The sequence below is a fragment of the Tinamus guttatus genome, unplaced genomic scaffold, assembly GCF_059628265.1.
Source record: "Tinamus guttatus ecotype Peru unplaced genomic scaffold, ASM5962826v1 Tinamus_guttatus_pri_ptg000035l, whole genome shotgun sequence".
Lineage (NCBI taxonomy): Eukaryota > Metazoa > Chordata > Aves > Tinamiformes > Tinamidae > Tinamus > Tinamus guttatus.
Window position 1 is genome coordinate 8,008,653 of NW_028288569.1, and position 19,942 is coordinate 8,028,594.

The 19,942-nt window shown below is 45.7% G+C and overlaps 1 protein-coding gene across 1 annotated transcript in view; it reads left to right on the plus strand.

The window, feature by feature from the left end:
* Nucleotides 1-19,030, plus strand: part of COL8A1 (collagen type VIII alpha 1 chain) — a 30,964-nt gene extending 11,934 nt beyond the window's left edge. Inside the window, exons 2-3 of the mRNA XM_088533951.1 lie at nucleotides 15,134-15,467; nucleotides 17,082-19,030. Coding sequence (XP_088390077.1) covers nucleotides 15,137-15,467; nucleotides 17,082-18,991 — 2,241 coding nt within the window. The 5' untranslated portion in view covers nucleotides 15,134-15,136 and the 3' untranslated portion in view covers nucleotides 18,992-19,030. The remainder of the gene's footprint in view (nucleotides 1-15,133; nucleotides 15,468-17,081) is intronic.
* Nucleotides 19,031-19,942: the final 912 nt, after the last annotated feature.

Consider the following 19,942-nt stretch of genomic DNA (forward strand, 5'->3'; position numbering starts at 1 on the left):
CTTTCCTAAAATAGAGAGGCAGAGCAAAGTCATTCATTTGTGACATCCTACTAAATATCATGATTAGAGACCCACCGGTCTCTAATGTAGTAAAACAGGCTCTGTAACAACCACGGCTGCTCACTTCACAGCACACATTTAGCTGCTGTGAGCTGAATAATATTAGTATCAATAAATGGAGCACACAGAAGAATCAGGGCACAGCCACAGTGTTTGTTGTGGCTATAAATCCAAATTAGCTCCGCTGCAGACAATGTGTTACCAAAACCAAGGACAGAATTTGGGCCACTAAAGGATACCTGTTTACTTAGCTACACAGTAGTATACCAGAGTTTGGGTATTTTTATGCTAATGCAAACCAGACTAATTCCACTTTTACTGCCTGAAGAAGGGAATTTCATAGATCTAAGCTGACATTTGTTCCTTGCCAATGCATTTTGCATTGGCACTTGCTGTTGGAAAGTCCAGTTTTTCCTACTGCCAAGAATGTAATAACGCTCAGCCAAATTCTACAGTTATTAATTGAGCTAAATCTCATTGTGTTTTTGCTTGATTACGATGGTCTACTGTCTGGGTATATAAATATTTTATGACTCAAACCCAGACAGTTAATAATTAGAAAACAATACACAGGTTCTCTTACATGGTTCTCATGAAAAATTAATGGCAGTATCTGCATATGTCAAATTACTCATCTGCACCAGTGACCAGCTCCCCAATTACTGAATTTCACATGCTTCTAATGTTGCTGATAGTCAGATGGATGTAATTGAGCCACTTGAGAAAAATCTGTTCCAACTGTTTTTTTAAAATAACAATTGTGAAAGCCTGAATTACTGAAGTCTAGGAAATATTCTTAAAAAACTTTAAAAAATATTTAGCGGTGTAATTAATACACAAGAACTAATGGGATACTAGTTTTTCGAATTTGGTCATTACCACATAAAATTTACCTTCTTATCTATTTATTCATATGTATTTGCTGTATTTTGTGTCACAGATCTTTGCAAAAAGAATTACTAAACAAACTCTACAGAGTCAGAATGATTCATAAAAATGTTAAGCTTAGACAACCATTTTTAGCTTTCTCCAGCCCAAAGGCTGGAAGATGTCAAGGAAGTACTAGCCAGGAAAATTCTTCAACAGTATCATGTCAATAACTTGGCATTTCTAAGTAAAAAACTAAGTAGCTTTTTCTTCTTTTCTGTAAGAACTACCAATATGTTATGAATGCCATGCCAGTGTTGTATGGTCCCAATATCCTGATTACTTCAAGTGGAAGGGAAAGGACGAATGCACAAATTTCTCTTACTCCAGATGATTTGAAATGTATTAGTCCTTCAAAGATGAGCATATTTTGTGGGTCACATTTAAGGCTTTCATTCCAAATCAAAGATATTATGGTACACAATCATCACCTTAATATCAGAGATCTAAATTGTTTTCAACTGACTACTGTTAAGAGACTCTGCATCATTACGGGAATAAATTTGAGTATAAGACAGGATAAAACAAGATATAGCTGTTAGTCATAAAGAAGTAAAATAAGGAACTTTAAGAAAGGAAAGTCGGAGGCAGAATTTAAAGTAGTTCCCAAAGGTGATTTACGATATTTATACAAGCAAACATTAACAGGTAATCCCAGACTTAAAATTCCACATAAATAAGCAAGAGACAAAATTGGCGAAAAATGAAAAATACTGCATGCTTTCATTTTTAGAAATTTCTCAATGAGTTGGGCTACTAGTGATGATTTGGGGGGTAAAACAAAAAGAGGAAGGTGATAATTTTCTTTCTATAGCTACTATTCTAAATACATTCTTCCAAATCTGCATTTAAAAGGAGGGGCATTGCCACATGGCAGTAGTTTCCTGTATTTTGCCTACTAATTTTTTAAATGAACAGATAAAAGCTCCTCAATAATCTGTCTTACTCCTCCCCTCAATAACACTGGTTTCAACAACCACTAATGGAAAAGATGTCAAAACAAAGCACTTCAAGTTGCCAAATACAATCTCACAGGTTATACAAACTCTTGGTTTTTGGGGGGCATCATAGTCACTCCCTGCTTATTATTACAGCTTAAATCAACGAGAAAAGAAACTAGATTACAACTCCGTGCTGACCAGACTGCTGTTAAATCTCTGGTATCACAGTTAATTTTCGCACGTTTCCCTCTGCTCTTCTCCGAGCTTTTTTTTGAGGCACGTCTTCCCCTGGCTCCGTGGTCCTGTTGGCCAGCAGTGTAACGTGCTACGCCAGCAGAGGCTGCTCAGAGAAGCAGCAATTCCAGCAGAGCTGACTTTGGAGTTTGATTTTTTTAAAGTTATTTATTTGTTACAGTGTGTTCTGTTTGTGTGCATGGCCATGCACGTGTGTACAACACTCAAATGGGCTGCTGGGGTTGCTGCTTAGTTGGAAGCACATTGCCTTAATAAAGTGCCCCTACCCTAAGCACAGCCTAAACTGCAGCCTGCCCCAAACACTTGCACCTGCCAAACAAGACCTCAAAAGGGCTTGGAGCTCAAAGCTGCAAACACTTGTAGGTGCTGGAGGCATCAGTCCCTGGATGACTTCAGCAGCACAGCTCTTGAGGGCAGTCTCTTAAAGGAGCTCAGTCCTGCAGGATCTGAGCACCCTCATATTTAATCTGAGAATTTTGCAGCAATTTCCAGGGAATACAGCTCAGCCCTAAATAAAAAGGTCTGTCTAAACAAACTCTGAGCTCATGGGTTGTAATTACATACTGTGAATGGTCTCTTTGCTTAGTGTGGTTAAAGGAATCTTTCACAAAGCCCAGCAGAAATATTTTATTAAGAATACATGCTTTCTGCTAAAGTCTGAAAAGAAGTTTCTCAACCTAGCACTAAATTAACTGAGAATTAAAATAGGTGCACCATTTCACAAAACAAGCAGGCATCAGTATAAACACTGTTAATACCCATTCTCTTCTTGAAGAAACAAGATGCTCTTTCCCTTCCTAGCCAAATCTCTGCTTGGGGGATTTTCTTTTGATTTGGCTACAGCATGGACTATATACAGTCGTGAACTCACTAGCGAGAACCAGGTGGTGAAAGCTTGCAGGGAAGAACATGATTTCACTGCAGTGAACCAGGTTCTGTAACTCCGCATCTTATGAAGGTAGCCACTCCTGCCTTAGCTGTATCACCCTGGAAATAGCTGGCACCTGCCTCAACCACTCCTCCAAACAGATAGAGGGAAAATTAAATATGATATGTGTGAGTGTGGGTTTTTTTTTTTTTTTTTGGATTTTAAAATAAAAAGGAGAACTGGAAGGGAAAAAGAGAGGTCTTAATTGACTGATAACAGAGGATACAGACTCTTTCAGATCTTAATCCATGAAGGGATGTGTGCATGTGGCCCCCTAATGCAGTCCACATGCCTGAATTACGTGCACGTATGGAGTCTCGGCATCCAAGGAGAGTTAAGTGCCTCAGAGGGGGATTCGCAAGAGCCACTGTTTGGGGAGCTGCCCAAGGCAGCCAAATAGGAAAAGCTGAACACTGCAGATCATCCTAAATCCCAGCTCTCCTGTAGATTTACGTTCTTAGAGTCTGAAATCCTCTTTTTGAAGGTGGGTGTCATTTTTTTTTCCCTTTCAAAGAGCTCAGCGGCTGGAGCAGTCACTTATCCAGGCTGTGGAAGCACAGGTTAAGCCCTCCCTTGATGAGAGGCAGCTCAAGCACCTCTTGGCTGTCCCCTCTCCCTGCTGTAGGCAGGTGCAAGAGATGCAATTTAAGAGCTGTGCAGCAACCAGCTCTTCAACTCATCACCACTGGAGCAGTCCTTTATTGTGGCTGGGATGCCACAGAAATGCAAGTGACAACTCCTGCTGCAAGCACTGTAAGAAAATTAATAAGGAGAGCTGAGCCCTGACCATTTCATGTCCTTTATATTTCTTCTTCTCACATTTACCAACGATCATGGGTTCAAATGGCTAATTCTAAACACAATTTGGCATTCTGCTTCTCTTGAAGCAGATCCGGGAAACTTGGGTGGTAGTATGGTAGTATTAACTGGTCAGTTCTCAACTTTGACTTCCTTCAGCTCTTGTTTGGGTTATTCCAAGGTGAAGGATACAGCAATTCCAGCTGCTTCTAACCAAAGCCCATTAGATCACCAAGGAAGTCTCACATATAGGAAAATCTCATATAGGAAGAGGTTCTGTGTCAGAGCATTTTTGGGATTAAACCCAAAAGGAATTCAAGTCAAAACTTCTGGAAAAAATAATCCTTAAACCCAAACTTGATTTATTTTTCAGTTTGCACAGACTTTTAAATGACAATGTATATTTGCATAGATCCAAGATAAGCATTTATTTTATTGAAAGTATGCTTCAGAACTATTCTTTTTCTCTGCTGTGGTTTGCAGAGGCAAGCTAAACATTTGCTCTTAGCATTTAGCGACTCAGACCTCTGTGGCATGTTTCAAAACTCGGCTTGAAAGTTGTCTGATGGTTTCAAGCTACTTTTATTTCTGTATCTGTAGACTGAAGAAGCCTGACCTGGGAAGAGTCTGTACCTGTTAACAAGTACCAACGTTTTCAACAATTTCACTCCTTGTCCATTTGACTTTTCACTAGTCAAGTGGTTGTGTCATTGAGAGTATTTGAGTACCACCTTTTTTACTTGCCATGCAAGATGGATAGAGACAGTCTCTGTATGCAGGCCTGAGATGACACAGGATGCATGCAGTTCACCCCTGGGGGCAGCGTAGAGCAGCATGCTATATCTTTGTGGGGTGACTTCACCCACAGCAGGAGAGATTTATACCTGTAGATCCACTGTCAAAGTCCAGCAACTTGCAGTTTGTCAGCCCATAATCTTGCCCCCAGATCAAACAGCACCAAGAGTTTTGAGTATTGCCAGAGGAGGAGTCTCTGGGCAACCTGTGCCAGTGCTCTGTCCCCTCAGAGTCCAGAATTTTTTTCCTCAGACTCAGACAGAACTTCCTTGGCTTCAGTTTGTGGCTGTTGCTCTCGTCATGTTGCTGGACACCACTGAAAAGAGTCTGAATCCATCCTCTTGAATCTCTCCCTTAAGCCATTTACACACATTGCTAAGGTCCCCTCCAAGCCTTCTCTTCTCCAGGCTAAACCAGCCCAGCTTTCTCAGCCGCTCCTCATGCAAGCATGGAGAGCAGGCTGCCTGGCCTGCATTGCCCTGGGTCCTTCTTCTCAACTACCCTTATGAAAATTTAAAGTCCAGTTTCTAAATAGCTTAGCTGAATGTGCATTTGATTCTGTTGCTGCTTTGTCATAAAGATGAATAGCAAGAAAACATCACATTTGTAGGAAACAGCATCATGAAATAGCAACTGCTTGGTCTGTGTGAAAGGAACAGTATCAGGTCACGACCCAGATCAGCACATCGTAGCAAATATGAAATATCTGTAATATTTGGCAATAAAATGGCAAAATAACTGATGCTAATTAATTTTAAAATGTTCTTCCCCAATGTCCATCTGGTTGGAGTAGTCTGGTATGCTTAACCTTTTAAAGCAAGATAATTCCTTCCAAAACGTAGGGAAAGTATGCAAAGGGCAGGAATCTTTCTAATGACAGATACCCTTCCAAAAAAACCTTCTCAGAGGTTTAGGCTTATGTGTTTTTTTCCCTCCCCCCTCCTTCAAGAAAAACATTTCAGAAATTTTAAATTGTTTTTGTGTCGCCCTTGAACTGGGCTTTGGTTCTGAGGAGCTGTAAAGTCAGAACACAGCAAAAGAAAAATAAGGGAGAAGAGCCTGTCAACAGAAAGCAGGTTATCAAAGCCAAGGGAGCAGAAATATTGGTAGTAACAGTTAATCTCTAAAGCATTCTCCAAGTTTTCACTTTTATTTGAGGGGAAAAAAGTCATGAAGCAATGTGAGAGCAAGACCTAAGGAAATACATTTTGTGCACCATCAAAGTGAGAAAATGAGCAAACAACACTGGGCTTTGCCAGCTTCAGAAAAAGGCAATCAAGCAAGTTTTATGGCAAGAAAGCAAAGCTTAAGGATTGCAACTGGAATAATAGAGAATAACATTTTTTTCAAGTGAAGATCTCGCCAAGTACTTCAGCTTCCTGCCCAGATTCCTTGCTTTATCACTGAAGAGTTCCCAGGACTGTTAAAGCAAATGCTGCCCAGGGTGCAAGTCTGAAATACAGTGACCATGAGCGGCCACATGTAACAGACTTCAAGCAAAGGTTTGGGTGCCCAAAACCAAACTTTTCATGAGATTTGAAGGTCTCGACACCTTGTTACTGCTTCTCTGTAGACCTCTATAGAGCACTTAACTGCATCAGGATGTGCACACAGCTGAAAAGAGGGAAGAGGAAGGGAATTACAGGGACTTCTCAGACACATAGAGCTATTTCATCACTGATACTAGAGTCTAGAACTTAGCCCTTTTAAACCAGTTGTCCATCCCACCCACAGCAGGGACTGATAAACACCAGAGCGAGTGTCACAGGACTTTGTGCTGCTGCACCACGCTCTTCTGCTGGCATTAACCTACAGAGGTACCCAGCAGCTCTGCAGTACAACATTAACTTTCTTCGTCTCAAGATAATGAAGCACAAAGCCAGATTCCGGCAACTTTTGCTTAGTCTCTTCAGATTTGGCACCAAGCAGAGCCCAGCTAGTCTGAGGGGAGTTGGAAAAACAGCCACCACCACCCTCTTTAAGTTATAGTCACAGAGAACTGTACTCACCACCTAATATTCATTCCAATAAATAGACAGATGATAATTAGAGATGTTGAAGGAAGATAAATCATTGTCATTACAAAAAGTTATATATAGCCAGGAGGATTCTCCCCTCTCACACACACACAGCCAACAGAACTGACACCACACTCCCAGGAGTGCTACTCCTGGTGCTGCTTAACTACAAAACCATGCCCACAAGGACAGCAAGCCCATTACATCCGATAAGGCAAACCCCTCTGCCCGTGTCAGTGACCATGTCCCAGGAGCTTTTCCTGCACGATGCAGTAGCAACGTGGCTTTGGAGAAGGAGCCCTCAGCTCGTGCGTTAAGGAAACGCGCGCGCGCGACGGCCTCGGCTGCCAGCGCCGGGCCCGCTGCCAGAGGCGGGATTACGCGCTGATAAGCAGGCAGACAGCACCACGCTTTGATCGCTTTGTGTGTCCCGGGTTATCAGATCCAGCTTTACGGGCCTCATGCAGCCAAATGGGGAGTTAGCGGCCAGTCCTTCAAGGACCTCCAGTAAAGGCAGCTGCCCATTAAAGAGCATCAGGCAGAGGAAAAGTGCATGCTGCAGGCAGAGACCAGGCAGATGCGGGGGCAGATATTTGCCAAATGCCACCTACAGTCAGTTCTAGTCCCGTAATCAAAGTTGCGGGCTCTTCTGCCAACAGCCTCCCTACCAGGCTGGTCCCTCCTCCTCGCCCTGAGGCCAAACACCAGTTTGAGTTCATGGCACCTCATGGCCCTGGGGACTGCAGGCACCGGGCTGGCTCTGCCCAGCCTGCTCACCCTGTCACAGCTCCCTGCGGTGCCACCACCCACAGCCTTCAGGCATTCTCCAGCAAACAGCTCCTGGGCCAGGTGCTCAGAGACCTTTGGGAGGCCATTGGAAGCCCATTAGTAGGGTCAGCTCAAGCCAAACATCTGAATGCCATCCCGGACCTCAAGCTCCATGTTTTTGTTTAACTGGTAGGGCCCACAGCCTGGGACTCGGAGCCTGGAGGTGCCAAACTCACCATGCCCAGAGAGATGGGGAAGCCTGGCCACACGCACCTAGCTGTGCATCCAGCAGCCTGGATGTGAAGACTAAAGATAGTGTAACTCAGTCTGCACAGCCTAATTCTTCCTTTCTCATCATGGTCGCCTCCAGTTCTTGGTGTTTTCATATATATGTACACATACCTAAGGGTATGCAGACAAATATGTTCACATACACATAGAGGCAGAGGTATATGCATAAGTATTAGAATACTTATGCATCCTGGAAGCAAGATGCAGAGGAAACTAAGGATTTCATTTTCATAAGGATTGCTCATTTACTATCCAATGTGAGCACCCAAAAAATGTCATTGGAGGAAAAACAAAGCAACTGTCCCTACTCTATCCATGTGTAAATTCATTTCCAAAATGGAACAGCGATAACCCCCAGCATTGCAAGAAAAGACCATATAAATATCACTGAAGCCACAGTTAGCTTATTGTTCATCTTTCTTTCCTAAGATTATGCCACCTATTTTACATGTTTTCACACTTCTCTAGGAAAGTCACTTCAGGCACCATTTTGAATTTTAAAAAATTAGAAATGGACATTCACCACATGTTGAATATTCCCCATTAGCAGCAGGTTTATGCATGGGTACATTTAAAAAATGTTTATTGTGACAATCCTTGTTATGACTGTCTTAGATTTACTAAATACCACATGATAATCAGTTACAGTTGTCAGACCTGGAGCAAAATATGATTTAATTTACTTTTAACGTACTGAATAATAGCTATTTCTTGGTAATCCAAATTGAACACAGACTTTCAACACTACTTTGTTTCCTTGGAGAAGACAGTAAAGAAAGAAGAGAGTGGAAAAAGAAAAAAAAAAAAAACACAAAAACAAAGCTTGGTTTCTGTGGAAGAGTCCCACAAGAGACACCACAGGGTTACCTTTAACATCACTCTTAGTTTGCCATGACCTCTTTCCTACTGCATATATGGAGCATTACAGAACTAGTAAGGCAAACTATCTGCCTGCTAAAGAAACAAGTATTATCTTCAATGTAATTGTAGGCATGGCAAAAGGGAAAATGATGAAGGACCTCAAAATTGGTCAGGTAAAAGCCAGGCCCAGAACAACCATGTTTTCTTGAAAGCATGAAAACACCCCAGCACAGACACTGCTCTCCTTCACCATCCTTGCATTCATTCCCGAGGAAAATAAAATTAAATCAATGCAGTTAGCCTTGTTTTGTATTATGAAAGGGCTTAACTTGAACAGGATATTTGTCCAGTTGTATTTTCCTGTCTTCACATAAAGCTAACATGGTTAGCACTGAGCTTTCAAAAAGATAATTCCTAACTAAGTTTATTTTGATTGCAAATTTGAAAACATATGTCTGTCTTTGCCAAACAAGATTTTGTCACTGGGAAAAAAAATGTTTCACATTCAATGGCCATGTATGCCTTAAAGGGCAACCAGGACACTGAGAAAATACAAAATTATTTGTCTAGAAGGTTGGGTTTTTTCCACCCCTCTGAAAATAGGAATTCCCCCCAAATGGTCAGTCTCCATGCAGCACAGAGACTCCTCAGGTCCCTTCAGAAGGTCCTCAGTGACTGACAAATTAGTCCTCAAAGGAGATCAGCGACGCAGAGATTAATTTTAAACAAAATTAATTTTTGAAATTGTGTCTTTGACAACTGAGCAACTCTGTGCTACTAGGAAGATCACCACCCATGTAGTTCATGCATTGCTGTAATGCTTGCAAGAATGAAGCAAGGCACATGTTTGACTTTTCATATATGAAGACATCCCCCCTGCCCATGGGAGTCACTCCAGCTACTCACCGGGGTGAAGTGGCAATACATGAATTAACACCACCTTCATCCAAGACTCCTCCTCTACAGCTGCTCCTATCAGCCTGTACTAAATTTCTTTGAAAAAAAGTTAACTGGCTTACATACTTTAAAAATGGAAAGTGCATTACGAATGTCTAGAGGTGGATCTCTTGCTCTTTAGAGCACAAAAACCTGCAACAGATGCATGTAAATGCATGCTTGAATGTATATCGTATGGGGGGTTGGAGAACGATACCTATACAAAACAGAAATAGTGTAGGTTAATTTGTTATCAAGCTTGTTCAAGTAATACAAAGAATGGAAAGAGCAAATTGGTCATTTTCCTAACAGCCTTCCTCCTCCAGGCGCTTTTTTTTTTTGCACTCAGCTTGTGCTGCCACATGCCTGTGAGCCTGGGGACAGCAAAGGGAAATGACTACTGAGGGCTCCTGTGTGTCTAAAGCCACAAGCAATATTCCACATCATCATTTAGCTTTTTGCACCAAACAGTTTTAGCAGCTGCCTGCTAGACACAGCCTCTGCAGAGTTGCTATGATTTGTTCCACGGGTTTTGCAATAGTCATTTTTCCATGCTGAAACCTGAGCATTAGCAAATCCCCTCTGTGCCATGGGAAACTAGTCCCCACAAATGTAGGTAGCTCCCATGGAAAGCACTCCAGGGCAGTGGAGTTCAGGTCACCAAGACCTGTTCTCCATGACACATGCCTCTGTAGGAAACACAGCAAGTCACTGACTACAAAAATAAAAAAGTCAAGATGCAGTTAATTATGCCTTTAGGGTTAGTCTCAGGGAGAATATATTTGAATTTCTCAGGCAGGGCAAATATCACTTAATGCAAACTGATTGAAGAGCAATTACTTCCCTGTAACACCTAGTTAATCAAAGCCTCGCTTCCACTCTTTGCAAGACCACCTGTGATTCCAAGATCCACAGGGGCAGACATCCCAGTTTCCATACCTTCTTTACACAGTTAGTTTTAAACAACCATTATTCCTTCACACTAATCTAAGTGTTATGACCACTGGTACATTTTGTTTTGTCTGCAGTTTCTACTGACAACTGCAAATAGCCAGAGGGAGATCCTTCCTTATTTTCTTGGGAGAAAAGCTATGCCAGAAAAAAATGATTGAGAAATATTCTCACTTGAGCTTCACACGTAAAACTGCATTTTTTTTTTCCAGAGACCAGCAGTCTCTCTCACCCAGAGAGCAAACCACATGCATTCACACACAACCAGCTGAGCACTGTGCTGTAGGATGTTTTTTTTTGCCCCCCTCTATCCTCAAATTGCTTGCCTCAGCCTAGGTGAAGCAAAGTGTCAAAGTGTTTACTGAACAATCAGAGCAAATCTGAATGATCAGAGTAAAACATGTCACACTGCATTTGCTACCCCAAGAGGTTTACACCATCTCGGAAGCAGTAAGTCAAGGCAACTTCTCCTGTCTTTCCTCAGACATTACAAGCTGAGATAAAGTTTTGTTTTCCCCACATCTGGAAAAAAAGAGATGCATGAATGCATTGATATACCTGCCATAAACAGACACATACCCCTTTCTGACAGAAAACCAGGAAAATCCCATCCTGACGCTGACTTACTGCTCTGCTGACAGATACCTTTGAAAGCTCACTGGATTGTATAGCAAAAATGTGTTTGGAGATGATTCCTACATTGCTGAGACGAGAGTGAAAGGCATGGGAAGTCTTACACTCTGGCTGCATATTTAGCACAGATTTCTATCCTTCTGGTATTTTCCTTTAGTACTGTCAGCACTTGAGAGTCTGTTTTTGCTATTTATGCATGCTCTAGATCCTAAATTGGAAGGCTTCTACAAGCTTCTTTCAAAACCAAAGAGGAATAGTTCCAGTAGATCCTAGGCAATTAGAGATGCTGGCAGCCTTCAAGAGAGGCTTTCGAACTACAGCTACACACCTAAGCTTTCAGAAACAACCTGCAAGACAAAAACACGTCAGCTTCCTCCTCTGCATACACAGATAACTTCCTAGAGGAGCTAGCTAGGATGAAACAAGCCACGAGCTGCAACACTGAAGGCCAAGCCTATGCCACAGTATCTGGTAGCTAGCCCCACACCTTCCACCAGAGCTCATCACAGGCACCAGCTAGGACAAGAATCAGTAGATTTGAACAAATTTGTAACTTCAAGGCCATGCTGTTTTTTGTTATGATGAGTCAAAAAAAATAAAGAAAAACACAGATGCAGTGAGATCATCTCATTTTCTGGAACCTTCCTATCTCTTAAAAGTCTTGCCCAATTTCCCCTCAAAATTTCCACACAAAAACATCTAGTGTGCTCCATGGTCACGTCGGCTGAATTGCAGGTGGGTTGCATTATGTTTGGCAGCCAAGACAAGTTCAATCACCATCATTTGGAGGTTAAGTTCACCCTGAACTGTGGACAGGCTAATGTCTCTCCATAGGAATTTTTTCAGTTATTTTAAACAGCTCCCAATTGCACACAAGACCCATTCTGTAATAAAAGCAAAGAGAAAACAAAATCTAAAGGAATTTTATCTATTTCTTTTTCCACTTATTCCATTTAAGCTTTCTTTTCTAAAAGAGTAACTGGCCACCAGAAGAGCCAAGCAGCCAAGGCATTTATTTAATCACCTCATTCTTCAAAATCCACCCTGTCCTTTGTACTTCTAGGTTTCAATAATAATCCCAAATTACCCAATGACTTCTAACATTTTTTTAGGTTTACACTGCATTTCTCTCTCCACACAGAGAAGGCTTTTCATTTAGAACAGATGCAGAGCTGCAAATTCTTCAGTAGCTGGGATTTTCCCTGCAAACTGAGACAAGCACTACCCTATCCAAGTACTGATAGTCAAAGATATGGCCAATTGCCTGTTATGGCAAGTAAAGGAATGGAAGGCTGACAGAAGAGAAAGTGGGGATAGCCTAAAATCAAGGAAGACACAGGGACAGAAAGATAACAAAATACCACCCCTCAGCTGAGCCACAGGTCCTTTCCTCTTGCAAGCAGCTGCCATCAGCTTTTAACCAGAACTACTCCATCCCAGAGCTTAGAGCTGAAGTATGCATTGAACTCGGTGGAGATGAAGCACTTAACAGCTTTGCTGAGCAAGGATGAGCAACTGAGCTTGAGTTTTCTGTGCACTTACGAATTCCTCTACGTCTGGGCTCTGGTTTTTCCTGGCCACATAGCAGCTAGTTACAGCGCAGACCTTACAATTCCCAAGAGCAGAAGTCGTAATTTAAGTGTGTAACAGCTGCCCCATCTAGTGTTTGCTCACTCATATTTCTGCTGTTAAAACAGTATTTCATCTTCTGTCTAATCAATATTATCATCATCATCAATGATAAGATTACTGAATCTGGGTTTGTTTTTTTGTTGTTGTTGTAGTTATTTTAAAAATATTTTGAAAGGCAAAAATAGGAAAATATCTCAGAATTACCATTTCCTATACAATTTTAATTTAGTGTCCATTTACACCTCCGCTAATAATCATACATTAATTTCTGTTGAGAGATTAAATAAATTTCACAGAAGAAAATGAAAGCAAAGCGTTTTAAGAAAAGAGAAGGTATTTTACCAAGTGTTCCGTGGAGGCAAAGTGTATTGAGGATTTGAAACTCTAGGAGGAGCTATAGGAAAACACAGGGGGGAACCCTAAATGAAAGCCAGCAGTGCCATCCAGTTAGCAACAGCAGGAATCGCTCAGGGAAAGGCTTCTCTGCTAAACTCCCCAGCAAAACTCCCAGGGTTTGAGCCAAACTGCATAGTGACTAGTGAGGAAAGTGTGAGTCGACAGCCCTGGGGTTGATCCCTGGAGCCCTGCTGCCTCACCTAAGGCGCTCGGGAAGGCTCGGTGCTGCTCTGCTGCCAGATAGATGTCCCTCTCCAAAATCCCACCCTCCTGACATACATGGAAGCCCTTCCAGGAGAAGTCCCCCACACCACACAGCTATAAGGAGGGTAGTTACCCACCCCCCATCCATAGTGAGGCTTCCTTTCCCTAAATGCCACATACCTCTCCCATGTCGCAGAGTGCCCACGTGCTCCTCCAGGACACACGGTTGAAGTCTTCATGGGGAGAGCAACGCTCACCACCACCCTTGACCATGCTGTGGGTGCCACCACTGCCTGCATCACCCTGAGGTGGAGCACAACCACCTCGAGCTTCAGGCTCCTAGGCTCTCTGCATACACCCTGCTCAGAAGCTGGTGCCTCTGGGCAGGTGGGATCACACTGGGCTTGGCCTCCACCAGGACAGGAGACAGGAAGGAAACCTCCTACAAGACACCTCTGGAAGCAACAGAAACAAGATGGAGGGAGCAGGAGGCTAAATATACTCTGCTCTGCCAGAGGCTAACAGGCTCTTTCGTTGCCTGCAACTGTGCCCTGGAGCAGGCTGGGGTTTATAATATATAGCAGGTAGTAAAAGACACTTTGTTCAGCAGGCCCCTGCTTACCCCTCAGCAGCTGCTGGGGCCAAATCTTGATGAGCCATTTGGGAAGGCTGTGCCAAGGGGTGTGTGTGGAGGCCTCCCATGCACAGCATTGATTTAAAGTATCTTTACATGGCAGCAAACGAGTGGTACCTGACTTGTGCACTCTGGAAGAGTGGGATTTGTCTGCTGTGCCAAGCATGGGCATGGACCGTGAGGGGCAGGCAGTGACTGCTGCTGCCTCAGGCTGCCCCCAGACCTGCACTTGGTTAGGCAGTTCCCAGGAGCTGATTTACTGCTTACCTGTCATTAATGCCAGTAGTGCAGAAAGCAATGTGAAGGCTACATGGGACAAGAAGGCAGGAGCTTCAATCGTGCTAAGGCAGAGAAATAAAAAGGCCCTGCCGCCAAGGAGCCCGCAGCAAGCGTCTCTCAGAAACCCCAGGGATGGCTGATCCTGCCCAGAGGCCATGATGGACCGTGTAGCCCCTAGGCGGCCCTGTCCCCTCACTGAATGCTCTAGTGGCACTGAAGCACAGCCGGAGAGAAGAAATTTAGGCTGCAGAACCTGAGCTTGCAGTGCTAGGAAACGCATGGCAGAGATGGGGTTGATCATTTACTTCCCTTAGCCCAAAAAAAATCCTTTTAAGAGATCCCTGCCCAAACCCTGCTATTCACACTGCTAAGATACATGTTTCCTCCCCACTCTTCCCAGCGTGCCCGGCAAGCAGCCCGGCCCAGCCTGCTCTGAATTTCTAGTCCCTGACACCCAGTTTCTGCAGTGCAGCTTCTATTTTTACCAAGATGCGCAGCACAGTGGAAACAAGCTGTAGAGGTAGCAACCATAAAAGAGGAACCAGATTCAATATAAAATTCAATGTGGATAAGGACCCTTGTGGTAATGGTAGTACCCGGGTAAGAGTCTACAACACAGACGCAGGGCGGTCTGCAGGATGGATAGCCACAAGGATGATGCATAAAATAAACTAGAGAGAGTGCTTGGAGTTTTGGGCACGGTTTCCTGCAGAATATGGGGAGGCCACATTGGTCAGCATGGGAAATGCACAGTGCAAAGACCTTTAAACCTCTTCTGCCAACTGTGGGGTTTTTTTGTTGTTGTTGTTTTTGGTTTTTTTTTCAGGTCATGGCTGTGCTGCTAGCCCCTGTGCAGCTGCTGGCGGTGGCTGTCACCCTTTACTTGGAGCTGGTGAGATCCATCCAGGGCGGTGTCTATTATGGGATCAAGCAGCTGCCACCCCAGGTGCCCCAGTACCAAGCCCTCGGACAACAAGTACCTCACATGCCGCTGGGCAAGGAAGGCATCCCAATGCAGCACCTGGGCAAGGAGGTGCCGCACATGCAGTACGGGAAGGAGTATCCCCATCTGCCTCAGTACATGAAGGAGGTCCCACAGATGCCTCTGCTCGGCAAGGACATGGCTCCAAAGAAAGAAAAAGGTAGGTTTGGCAAGGCCAGTGCCAGCACTGCGCTCTCATGTGCATCTCCCTGCCACCCCGTTTGCCCTGGGTAAATAAGCAGCATGGAGCAGGGCTGCTGGCAACTTGACAGAGCACCAACTGCAGCACTGCAGCAACCAGGCACAAAATAAATATTAAAAGCCTTGAGAGTTTACCTTGGAGTTTATGGAAATATTATAGTGTTGTCCCAACTCTGTGACTTGGAGAAAAAACACAAGAAGTGTTCTTTTGAGTATGAAGTTAGCTTTCTGTAGGCTCTATATAGGAGTAACTGAGACATTCCTACAGGGTATTACTGCACAAGTCTGCATTCACACATGTTTTCGGTATTCAGTAAAGGTGGTTTGAAAATTACTAGAATCTTGAAGAAAGCAACAAAAAAGTCCAAAAGGGATGCTCCCAGGCCTAAAATCCTGGCAGGGACAGAGAGGTCTCTGTGACCTTGGGCTTGATTAACTCTTTGCCCTTTTTAGGGTTTGGAGTAACCGAAGCCTCCGCTGGCCTCAGTGGGAAAGGGAAGAATTCAAGGCCTATTTTTGGAGCTTCTGAACACATCAAACCCGCCCATCCTGCCAGCAAAAGAGGTTTTCAATGTGCATAAAACACAAAATGGGCAGAGAGGGGAGGTTTCTGCCTCACAAAGAGCAGTTAATTCACTGGCTCTGAAACCTCAGCTATCCCCTTCCCCCAAACCCCGCATTTCTTGCTAAAATGGACCAAGTGGAGCTGGAAGAACCAGACTTTCCACTTAGCACAGAAACCTGCAGTTAGAAAGGCAACCTGCTAACCCCCAAAACAACTGCTCCCCAGCAGCAGCTCCACTACCCTGACCCAAAATGCTAAATATTCACCAACACACATAAAAGTGTGGATTTGCATAAAAGCATTCTGGTAGCTTAGCAATGTTGGGTAAAGGCTGCAGGTTTCCACTATCATTTTTATATGAAGTAGGCCTTGGTAAAAAATGCAGTCGAACCTGCATATAACCATCTTGCTGACAGAACCTTATTTAATTGATCAGCCTAACATAAGCCCCTCCATCCAAAGCACTTCTATGTCAGAACTCCTCCTGTAACAGGAGGACATCAATCAGTTTCTTTGTCCTTCTAAAATTTTAAGAGTAGATTATATGATATAGGACAAAAAGCAGAATGTCCCTCAGCTCAGGATTTTGCTTCCTGGATGGTTGGTTGGTTTGCTGGTTGGGTGGGGTTTTTTTTGTTTTTTGTTTTTTGCATTTCTTCACTTACTAGAAGCTGTCTTGAAAACTGGCCTGTGGAATACAGTGGTAGAATGTGGTAAATGCACGGTGGTAAATGGCTTTACACTACAGGAAGTAAGCAAAGATGATGCAAATAATTATTTCATGGAAACAAAACTGTGCATGTAAATTTGGGGTATGCAAAACTGTAAGAAGAGCCTCTTTCTCTGAAACACCAAGAGCATGCTGCTGGCCAGCTCTGCGTTCCCAGCTCCCACAAAACCAGGAGGTATCACGAGCAGCACAGTTCATTTAAAACTGCCTTTGTGTTTTTTCAGAAGATGACATTACAATAACCTTTTGTCTCTCCCCACCTTTCTTTTCTTTCTCCTTTTCTTCCCCATTCCCAGAGATGCCGATGCTCGGTTTGAGAGGCGAGCAAGGTCCCCCTGGTGAGCCTGGACCAAGAGGGCCACCAGGGCCACCAGGACTTCCAGGCCACGGAGTGCCAGGAGCCAAAGGAAAACCGGGTCCGCAAGGATACCCTGGAATTGGGAAGCCAGGTTTGCCTGGCATGCCCGGGAAACCAGGAGTCATGGGACCTCCGGGGCAGAGGGGGGAGATGGGACCTAAGGGAGAGGTGGGGCCCATGGGCATACCTGGGCCCCAAGGACCACCGGGACCTCATGGACTTCCTGGCATAGGAAAAGCAGGTGCTCCAGGCCTGCCAGGACAACCAGGAGCGAAGGGCGAGCCTGGGATGAAGGGGCCTCCGGGAGCCCCTGGCATCCCAGGCCCAAAAGGAGAAAAAGGCGTCGGGATACCAGGTTTACCTGGCTTGAAAGGCCCCCCTGGACTTCCCGGACCACCAGGCCCGGTGGGACTGCCAGGGGTCGGGAAGCCAGGGATGGTCGGGTTTCCAGGCCCCCAGGGACCCATCGGTAAACCCGGCCCCCCAGGGGAGCTGGGGCTGCAGGGGCCCCCAGGGGTGCCAGGGATCCAAGGCCCCCCGGGCTTGCCGGGGGTCGGGAAGCCAGGCCAGGACGGCATCCCTGGCCAACCCGGCTTCCCCGGCGGCAAAGGGGAGCAGGGCTTGCCGGGACTGCCAGGGCCCCCCGGCCTGCCTGGCGTGGGCAAACCGGGCTTTCCCGGGCCCAAGGGCGACCGCGGCATGGGTGGCCTGCCTGGCCCCCTGGGGCCCAAGGGCGAGAAAGGACACGTGGGGCCCCCAGGCATGGGAGGCCCTCCAGGCGAGCCGGGGCAGCCGGGATTGCCGGGCATCATGGGCCCCCCGGGTGCCGCCGGCTTCCCCGGCCCCAAAGGGGAAGGCGGCGCCGTGGGGCCTCCGGGACCCGTGGGGCCCAAGGGGGAACCAGGTCTGCAAGGCTTCCCTGGCAAGCCGGGTTTCCCCGGGGAAGTGGGGCCCCCGGGCCTGCGGGGGCTGCCAGGCCCCACGGGGCCCAAAGGCGAAGCCGGTCACAAGGGCCTGCCGGGGCTGCCGGGCGTCCCGGGGCTGGTGGGGCCCAAGGGCGAGCCGGGGCTCCCCGGCGCCCAGGGCCTCCAGGGGCCCTCGGGCATCCCGGGCATCGCGGGACCCAGCGGCCCCATCGGCCCGCCGGGGCTGCCGGGGGCCAAGGGCGAGCCCGGCCTGCCCGGCCCGCCCGGCTTCCCCGGCGTGGGCAAGCCCGGCGCCGCGGGGCTGCAGGGGCCCCCGGGCAAGCCCGGCGCGCTCGGCCCCCCGGGGCAGCCTGGCTTGCAGGGACCCCCCGGGCCTCCCGGTCCGCCCGGTCCCCCCGTGGTCATCCCGCCTACGCCGCCGGCCGTGGGACAGTACATGCCCGAGGTGGGTCCTGGCGTGGACGGCGTGAAGCCGCCCTACGGCTACGCGGGCAAGAAGGGCAAGCCCGGCGTCGGCGTTGTCTACGAGATGCCGGCCTTCACGGCGGAGCTGCTGACCCCCTTCCCACGGGTCGGCGTGCCCGTCAAGTTCGACAAGCTCCTCTACAACGGGCGGCAGAACTACAACCCGCAGACGGGCATCTTCACGTGCGAGATCCCCGGCATCTACTACTTCGCCTACCACGTGCACTGCAAAGGGGCCAGCGTGTGGGTGGCCCTGTTCAAGAACAACGAGCCGCTCATGTACACCTATGACGAGTACAAGAAGGGCTTCCTGGACCAGGCTTCGGGCAGCGCCGTCGTCCAGCTCGTGCCTGGCGACAAAGTTTACGTGCAGATGCCCTCCGAGCAGGCAGCGGGACTCTACGCGGGGCAGTACGTTCACTCGTCTTTTTCAGGATATTTATTGTATTTCATGTAAAACAGAACAAAACAAAACAAAAATCAGACCGAAAGGAAAAAAAAATCAAAATCTTTCTTCTCTGCTTCAATCTTTTATACCATGAAAGATGCATTTAATGACCATTTCGGACCATCTTGTACAAAAAGAATAAATACAAAGTTTAACATTATGCACAGCTAGTTATAAAAAAAAACATGGTGGGTGAACATATTTAAAGATGTGTATCAGGTTCATAAACAGTCGTTTTGTACCCAATGGGGACATATTAGCAGTACGTTATATATTTCTGTGATACCATGCTTACTCCATTTCATTCACAGTAATACAGTACTAAGGTTCAAATCAGTGTAAGTCACTCACTCCTGTTGTGTATCTGACTGATGCATTGATCATGCTTATTAAGATGACAACAGTAACTTAAAATAGAGCAAGTCAGCCTCAAATTACAGGGAGCAATTTGAGTGGCTTTTCATTTGTTATATTTTTTACAGCAGGACTGCCTGACAAGCAAAGGTTCTCTTAGCTGGAGATCCTTAATTCCTTTCCCCCTATATAAAATATTCCTGCAGTTTTCTCCTGAACAATACCTGTATGAAAATAATGTTGATGCCTCCTGTGCATTTAGAAAGTTGAAATAGATGAGGTAGATGAGAGACAAAATTCTAAGGGATTCCTATTCCCTTTATGCCATGTGATTAAGGCACTTTGGCCAACACATGGCAACACAGCAAAGTGGTGTAAATTTGGTTGGCTGTCTGGACTTGTGCTAAGCATCTGCAGTCTACTTTCCCTCTAAGAGGATACGCGTATTCTGCAACTTAGCCAAAATTTAAGTCACTTTTTACTCTTCAGCAAGTAGCAAAACAGTAGTAGCTGTTTGCTAATTAACTAATTTGTCACTTGAGATTAATGCTCATCTCTGTCAGCAACGCTGGTCATCCAAATTTACCCAAGAACTTTATTTCATGA